The following is a 9054-nucleotide window of genomic DNA, read 5'->3' as shown; positions in this document are numbered from 1 at the left end:
GGTTGTGTTTTGTTCTTTTTGTTTTGTTTTTCTGTTTTGCTCGAGGACTAGCAAAAGCTAAGTGTGGGGGTATTTGATAGGAGCATATTCATGCGACTTAAATGGCTTGTTCTCGTGCATTTACGTTATGTTTCTTTAGTTATTTTAGTACTTTAAGCTATTTTCGTGTGTTTATAGGTCCAAAGGACTAAAGGAGCAAAAAGATGCATTTTGGAGACTTTTGGAGCACTTTTGGGCTAAGGATGGATAGCTTATGCTTGGAGCCAAAGTGTTGGACGAAATTGAAGACCTAATTGAAGACCAAAGTGTTGGAACCTTGTTCTCTTTAGTTTTAGGACATTTAAAACCTTTCCTAATCCCAATCATGCCATGCATAACACACATCCATTCTAACACATTGTCATTGCACATGCATTTCCTTCATTAGTTAATTCACATGCTCCATACTTATCATCACCACTCATTACTTATCACATATCATCACCACTTATCACTTATCATTCACCACTTATCATATCATACATTCATTTATCACTTATCATAATCATTCACTTATCACTTAACATATCATACACTTATCACTTATCACTCATAATCACCTACAACATCCACCTACTTTACCTACAACATCCACCTACTTCACCTACAACATCCACCTAATTCACCTACAACATCCACCTACTTCACCTACAACATCCACCTACTTCACCTACAACATCCACCTACTTCACCTACAAATGACATAGCCATATGTTCCCTCCACTACTCCTATAAATACCCTTGCATTCATTCATTCATGAACATCTCATTTTCATACACAACACATTACAAACACATTTTCCCTTCCCTTTCTCCTCCATTTCTTCCATTTCCATAATCCCCCAATCCATTCAACACACCAACAACATCCCTTAGTCCTTGTGCTACAACGAAGACGAAGAGAAGAGGGCCTAAACGTTCATACAATTCACGTTTGAGTTGTTGGAATGTTTACGCGTTTCTTTGATTTCAATGTTTAAATTCAATTCTCTTTGTTTTGTAATATGAGGAATGGAAGAGAAGAGTGCCTAAACGTTCATACAATTCAAGTTTGAGTTGTTGGAATGTTTAGGTGTTTCTTTGATTTCAAAGTTATGAGGAACTAAACCCTTTTTGGCTAGGGGTGATTTCAATACCATGATTATTTATGTGATATGAATTGATGAATTCCGGTTATGAACTCTTGATTCGTGAATGCAATTGGCTTAACTATTTGATGATTAACTTATTTGTGTTTGTTGATTGAGGGTCGACACTTAATTAGCATGCATGAATATGTGGCTAAAGTTTAAGAAGGTTTCACATAATCGTTACTAACTTATACTTGAAAGTAGTGAAGGTCGCTTGTCACGATCGCATTAAGTTTAATTCTTAGCATGAGCAACATGATGTCATAGTTGCAAATGCTTTGTCAATGCTTATGGTTTTCATTATTCTTAATGATCTTCGATTGTATCTCTATTATGATGACATGTAGGGAACTTTTGAGAATGTTTTGGGTTGTCGAATGATGCCATCCAATCCAATAATATAAGGAAAATCTGAGGGTTAACTAGTGATGTCACGGTTAATTTGGGGCATTGTCGTTCATAATTCAATGAAGGAATAACTGGAAATTGATTCATATGCATAAATATCATGTGTAGAGAAAGAACCCTTAGCTAGCTTCCCATCCATTCATTTCCGTCAAATCCATATTTACAATTTGTTTTGTTTCCAAGTATTCATTTTAGTTTAAATTCGTCCAAATCCAATTCCCCCCTATTTCGTTGAAATCTTAGTCTTAATCTTTCTTATTTTTAGTTTTGCTTTCTTCGAGCATTAAATAGTGTTTTATATTGTGTTTTTATGTTTTTAAGTCAATTTAGAAGGTTTTAGCAAGCCCTCCTAATCCCCGGTCTAGAACGATCCCTACTTGCACCTATACTACAATTTGACAAAAAGAGGGTTTAATTTGTGCGCGTATAAAACTCGCATCAGTGTTGCTTCTCCAAATGTGGTGCGGATGAAGTAGATTGGTTTGGTTTGGATGGTTTCTGCCCTTAGGACAGAAATGGAGAGAATGTGAGAGTAACAATGGACAGAAATGGAGTGAAATGGAGTGAAATGGATGTGTAATGGACTGGTTGAAGAAGCAAACTTGCGGATGGTAGAGGAAATGGACAGTTTCTGTGAAAGGAAAAGAATGTAGAATGCAATGGTATGGAGGGGAAGAAAATGAGTGAGTATGATGGACGGAAAATGGAGCCCAATAGAGTGTGTGTGATCCCCCAACATTCAGATTGGATCTAGGAGTTGTTTAACTCAGATGGCAGAGCATAAATCAGATGGAATGATGGGTTTCTGAGTGTTGTTCTCACGGCAAGGACAAGGTCTGCACAGATGTGGTTTCTTTAATTAAAATGCATGTGCCCTTGCTGCCACAAGTGAGTGGAACCTGCAAAGGTCAATTGGAGCACCAGAAAATGTTTATACAAATCTGAAAATGGGAAGAACACACGGCATGGACAAAGGGATGGGTTGGATTTCTGAAATGATGGTTGCAAGGAGTTACTTGTTTAATCACAATGCATGTGAATTTCTGTAAAGATGAAGTGTAGAAATGTAATGGAGTGCACGGAATGGATGTTTGTGTTTGTTGGTGTCAAAATGGCTGAAATGAATTAAGTGATGGAAATGGGATTGTGAGGAATCTGATTTGGTGTTAGAATTGCATCAAATGATGGGATGATATGGGAACACACGGCCAAGGTTGTGACATGCATGTGAATGCATGTTTTGGTGTTGGAACCACATAATTGACTTCAATGTTTTTGCCTTGTTTAAAATCACCCAATATGGCCGAATTACATCTCTTAACACTTCACATCTTTTTTGGAATGTTTTTACTTCATTTGCCTTCCCATTGATCCAAGTTCACCCTTGGCTGCACACTAACACCAAATAATGTAAAATGCAACTAGTTCAATCTAAAACAATCACAAAAACGCCAAATAAGGAGGATATAAATGCATGCAAAGTGTGACTTATCAAATATCTTCCGAAATTCTTTGCCTCTCCCAATTGTCAGATCGATTGGCCCAAAGGGAGTTGGTCCGCATTCAACGATCAGATGACCTCTTTAAATGATGTTTATGTATCCTCTGACCTTTCTTCATTCTTTTACCATAAACCCTCATTGTCAAAAAAAGGCTCGAACTTTTATCCGTACCTATTTCAAAATTCTCTGACCTTCTTGAACCTTCATCCAATGACGTCTTCAAGTAAGAAAGCAAAATCAATTAGGGTTTCTCCATACAATCTTCCTCTAATGAGAGTTCGTAACCAAGAAGAGAGCGAATCTTTTGTCAAAATGCACCGCGACATTCTTAACGATTGCAATGTCTGGTGGTAGCCTGGCCACAATATTTATGCTGATTTGCCATCGTCGTCTAATCACAATCGTCCCTACACCAAAATCTATCCCTGGTTTCTGGTATAAGCTATGTTTTTAGTCAGTAATGTAATAAAGTAAGTACATGTACTGAGTTGATGATGTCCTGCATAAATTTCCATAACTTAAGTAATCAAGATTAATTTGTGACCAAAGAAATGTGAGAGTTTTTAAGCTGCATGCAATGATGTGCCGAATATTTTGTTCTCTCAAAAACGAATTAGCTAAACTAGAATTAACCAACTAATGGTCTTAGAGTACTGATGTTGATACAACGTTTAAAGTTGCTCCAGGGTTCAACTAATTAATTCTTGAGTGAGTTAGAATAGTCTTTCTGGAAATACAATCAGTAATCACACTTTGTCTTATACAATTGCGATTGAGTCAAATGGTTTGATTTCACTCATGTGGTAGAATGTAAGAACCTTAATGAAAGTGAGTTTCATCAGTCATATAAATGTAGTGCAATATTAAAGGCAAAGCGTTGAGAGAATTGGGTGAATTCTGATGCGTGTTTCTCACCATATAATTTTCTAAAACAATATAGTATTTACACTATAACATTCCTAAACTATTAGAACTGCAACAAATATAACACTTTTTAATGTTTAATTTTAGAGTGAAGCAAATTTTTTTTTTTGAAATGTAAATACCAAACGGGCCTCAGTCTTGCTGTAACCATATTTTTAAATGAAAACTAATGAAAATGGTTTGAAAACTTTGAGTTTTAACGATATGGACAAAATAAAGGGTAAAGTAAATAGTACCAGGATTGACTTTTTAGTATAAAAATGTTATTTTTCGTTAAAGTAAACAGTGCCGGAGTTTTTCATTAAAGTTCTGTACTTTTAACGACAATAAAATTGGTGTCGTCCATGCCTACACTCCAGCCGTCTCTTCAGTAGCTACATTGGTTTTTAGCAGAAACTGAGCAGCTCCATCTTCTTCCAAGAAATGGCGTCCAAAACCCTAATTCGAACCGGAGCTTCCCTCGTAAAACGGTTCCTATCCAAGCCATTGCTTCCCCCGAACCCGAATCCGAATGGCCATATTGTCTCTCACGGCCTCGAAATCACTCCCAAGATGTTCCCGTCTCTCTCCCACTTCGACACCTACCTCCGTTTGCCCCAAAACGACGCCGAATCGCTTAGACGGGTCTCCTCTGAAGGGTTTTTGTACCCCTGCGGCCTCCCTTATCTCCCGTTCTACTTACCTGACGGTACTCTCTCTCGCTCTCCCATCATCGGTTTCTGCTAATTTGATCGTATGGAAAGTTTATAATTTTATTCGGTATTTTGAATTTAATTTACTGTTTGGTTGCTGAGAAAATGTTGGAAAATATTGGAAGTAGCAGTTTCGTGCTAAGTTGCGCGTTTTAGGACTGCACGAAGTAGACAGATATATTGGCGTCTAATTATTTAATATTCTCAGTGAGCGGGCAGATGACATCAATTTGAGAAATTTAGTGTATTAGGAATGAGAATTTTGATTGGCTTTGTACATAGATTTCGGTTTTTCGTTTCGAACAGAAATAAGCATTTCAGTAGTATAATGCCATATTCCCTGAGTTGTATATTGGTATATAAACATTGTTTAGCTTCTAAGCATGTCCTTCATTGGCAGCTTTCATACCTCTAAGCGTGGCTGGATGCTTTGACTTGATAGATTTTGGGGTGTTGGGGATCTGAAACTTAGTTAGTCTCATAAGCTGGGTTTGTAATCACTTTACGGATTTTGTTCTTGAGGGCTTAATGCACATCTTACATCAAATATTTTGTTCTTTAACTAGCATTTACGTTTTTAGGCATGCAAGTATTCTTTTTTAGGTTAAGAGAGAATAGTATTCTTTGTTAGGTTAAGAGAGAATAGTATTGTTTTTTGGAGAACATTACAGAGAGAATAGTATTCTTTTTTAGGTTAAGAAATATCTGTGTGAAATTGTATAGCTCAGAAGTTACTTGTATAAAAATCTCTCTCTCTCTCTCTCTTTCTCTTTTTAACACAAATTGTGTGGTTCTGTGTCCCGTTGTGTATTTCAAAAGAGTCTCGTTTTTATGTCCTTTAGTCTTCTTCCCCTGTAATTATCATTTTAGAATGGGAAAACCCAACTTCTGATGTTTTAATAAGTACCAAAAGGAACAGAAAAGCAGAGTTTTTTGTCCAAAAGGCAATGCCTACTAAGTATGCCGGCTGGATAAAAGTTAACTTGTAATTTGACAGTGACTCCATTTATGCTACTTTCAGTCATGCTTAATCGTGTATGCTATTATTTCTCAGGAGATGATTCTTCATCAACAGAGCCAATGCTATTATTTCCAAAGTGAACGTTCCAGCCCAGTACCATCCGGCGGAAGAGGAACCATGGATTTTTTGCTCGGTCTCTCTCTCTCTCTCACTCACTCACTCACTCACTCACTACAGAAAACCTTGGTTTCTTCTCGCAAGAGGTCTTCTTTTGAAGATATAGCATGTACGATTTTTTAGGATGCTTTTTAGACTTAGTTCTATGGTTTTAATAGTATGGCAAGTATATATAATGCAAATTTTAGGTTTATATGTTTATCAAGGAAAAAGATTAAAGTAGTTATGGGCAAGTAGATATATTGCAAATTTTGATCTCAATCAACTTCTTTCTGATATGCAACATTACGTTTAGCATTTTACTTTATGCAATTTTAGTTGCCTGGATAATGGATCATCAAAATTAACCTTTTCCATAACTGTCACTAAATTTGTATACATTTCAAAATGTAATGCTAGTTTTTCTGTCAGATCAGCTTATGAGAACGCTTATTTTTCTAAACAAGCTTTTGTGAGCCGTGTTGTCTCTTATTTTCAAGTTTCAACATCAACCAGTAATCTGTATATTTTGCATTTATGACTAACATATTTATCACATGAACACAGCAAGGCAACCAAGGGTGGACGGAGAGTAATTGCTAGAAGAATAGCCAAAAGTCGAGCAAGAGTTACAGCTTAACATTTCTTTCGCGGGCCTAGTCTTACCTTGGGATCTAGTCGACAAGCTTACCTTTGGATCATGGTAATGTTTGGTACTTTTTGTAGTTGTTTAGCCTTGGAGTGCTGTGGTTCTTTAGGGTACCATTTGGTGCACAAACGGGACGGGACGGAACGAAATGGGACGGGATAGGATGGGACGGAACGGAGGTTACGTGTTATGTTTGGTACACACAGGATGGAACGGGACGGTTGTTCCGTTCTGCGTGTGGTACACGCTAGACGAAACGGAACCAAAAGATTGAATGACTAACTTATCCCTGTTCTGTTTGTTGTTTGGTATAATGTTTATACGTGGGATGGAACGAGACTTTTTTTTTTTGAACTTGTTCATATTTGAACACATAATAATACCATGATTAGGTTTTGGAGATTGCAGAAGAAGCAAAACGAAAAACAATGGCAGGGAATTTAGAGGGAGAAAGTGAATGACTAAAGAATGTATTCCTTGAACAATGAATGAATTACATAGAGAGTGAGGTGTTTGTTATTTATACAAGTATTCTTTACTTCACTCATAATCTACTAACCAACTAACTCTATCCCTACAATCCCAATAGACCTAATGTGCTGCAACATCCATACCAAATCCACTGTGTAATGCTAGAGAATACAATTCCTATCTTTCGAGCAAATAAAATAGCAATGCACCGTGTGTTATCTAATGATACAACAACTCTTAAGTTTTTGAGTTGTTAACATGATTAGAAATCTTCTTCAGGAATTATAGTACCAAGTCAGCCTAATAGTCATTTCCAAAAACGGTTAGATAGTTGAAGCATCTAAGCTCTCAAAAGTCACATGCAACTTTCACTATATTCTATATGAATGCAACAAATTCTTCATTGGAGGGTTCTTCCCTAAAGAAACTGTCACTGCCCGACAACGGTCGAGGCGAAACCAGAGGCATGGATACTAACCAAGAAGAAATCCAATCTTTAGGGCTGTTCATCCTTCCTGCAAAATATTCCCAACTGACAAATCACAGATCTGACTAACTATATTACAACTTTTTATAAATCTTATTCAACCAAAATATAAGGTTGAAAATACAGACAAAATTAAAAGGAAAAAAAGCCCCTTTTTAAATCCTTAGCTTATGCTTCCAGCAACTGCAGCAGGTTTGCTTCTTTATGTAATTTTATGAATTTCTTGGCAAATACGAATTCTACAATGAATTTACTTTTACTTTACGATTTGGAGGAGACGACTATCGACACCATGAGAGACGAAATCAAGGATTGGGGCAGCTTAGAAAACCCTAATTCACAAAGCCGTTGAATCGGAAGGGGTGACGAAAGAAAGTGTGTGAAAGGCTGAGGACGAACAAGACGAATCGACGATGATTATGGTGAGCTTAGATAGAAAACAAAATCAATCAGAAAATAAAACTCAAACCAGGAAGTTTAAGGTTATTCATTTATTTAACATCCATTGTAAAAGACACAAAAACTGGAATATACAGTTTAAATCTATAATCTAGTTTTTCTTCATTTCCTACCATTTCTCAGCAACCAAACAGTCCATAAACATTAAAATAAAATTCAAAATAAACCTTGCACAGACATTATATTCCAAATCATTTCATGAAGATATTACAAGAAAACAAAATTGACTATAAAATAACTACACCCAGAAAAATTAGAAGAATTTTGAATACCATAAATAGGGCAGCCAACATGATAGAAACCCCAAATTCAAGAAACTATAGCAAGAACAAAAATTAGTACGAATTAAAGAAAAAGGGAAATCAATTGAGATCTTACAGAGGCGAGAATCGTGATCTGGTGAAGTCGAACCCAGAATTGTAGAATCGGACAAAAAAAAAATAGAAAACCCTAACTTGCAGAGAGAGAGGAATAGAGGGGAGAGAGAAGGAAACAGAGGGGAAGGGGGCGAGAGACATGAGGATGACGATGAAGGATGAGGAGGAAGGCTACGCGAAAGAGGCAGAGAATGGGTTAGGGTTTGTTTTAGATGGTGTAAATATTGAAAAGGACAAGGGGTATTTTTGTCTTAAAATGTTATAAATTTGTGTTCCATGGATGTGGAACAAGTCATTTCAGGGGGGAAGGCGGAACGAAAATTTACCCAAACCTCGTCCCGTGGAACAGTGCGTTCCACCCGTTTTAGGCGTACCAAATGTGGGACGGAACACCTCGTCCGACTCCGTTCCGTCCCGTCTCATGTACCAAACGGTACCTAGCATAACCAAAATTAGTTTGATGACATTTCTTCTAGCAACCTTGAAGGTGTTGGCTACTAAATCACGTTCTAAGTATTTATGCTTGTTAGAGATTTTTTTTTTCCTTTTTTTTTTTTTTTTTTGGAAACTAGAAATATATTACCAGGGCTAAAAGCTAGAGAGCTACAAGAAAACCTGTCACGAGGCCAACAAACAAAACAGCACTAACCAACAGCGAATGGGATAGGAGAAGACACGAGAACTGAGTTCTAGCGTCGCCCCTTCAACTACTACCAAAATCATGAGGAACCATGGGGACAAGGTAAACCATCTTTGTTAAGTACATAAACCAATGAAGATAGAGGTTTGTTGACCCAAG

At 37.0% G+C, this 9054-nt stretch overlaps 1 protein-coding gene and 1 long non-coding RNA gene across 2 annotated transcripts; one reads left to right on the top strand and one right to left on the bottom strand.

Annotated features, from left to right (window-relative positions):
* The first annotated feature begins 4365 nt into the window (after positions 1-4365).
* On the top strand, positions 4366-7004 carry LOC137708866 (uncharacterized). Its single transcript, XM_068448026.2, has 3 exons — positions 4366-4691; positions 5750-5849; positions 6380-7004. The coding sequence occupies exons 1-2, from the start codon at positions 4427-4429 to the stop codon at positions 5794-5796; spliced, it is 312 nt and encodes a 103-aa protein (XP_068304127.2). The 5' UTR covers positions 4366-4426; the 3' UTR covers positions 5797-5849; positions 6380-7004.
* Positions 6916-8444, bottom strand: LOC148689527 (uncharacterized). The gene is made up of 2 exons (XR_015958168.1): positions 8257-8444; positions 6916-7447 (listed from the first exon to the last, which is right to left on the bottom strand). It is a non-coding gene; the product is annotated as an uncharacterized LOC148689527 (long non-coding RNA).
* Between the last annotated feature and the right edge of the window lie 610 nt (positions 8445-9054).

The sequence above is a fragment of the Pyrus communis genome, chromosome 17, assembly GCF_041283825.1.
Source record: "Pyrus communis isolate YQ-2024b chromosome 17, ASM4128382v1, whole genome shotgun sequence".
NCBI classification, from domain to species: domain Eukaryota; kingdom Viridiplantae; phylum Streptophyta; class Magnoliopsida; order Rosales; family Rosaceae; genus Pyrus; species Pyrus communis.
Note: the sequence above shows the minus strand (reverse complement) of the source record. Positions and strands in the feature narration are given on the sequence as shown.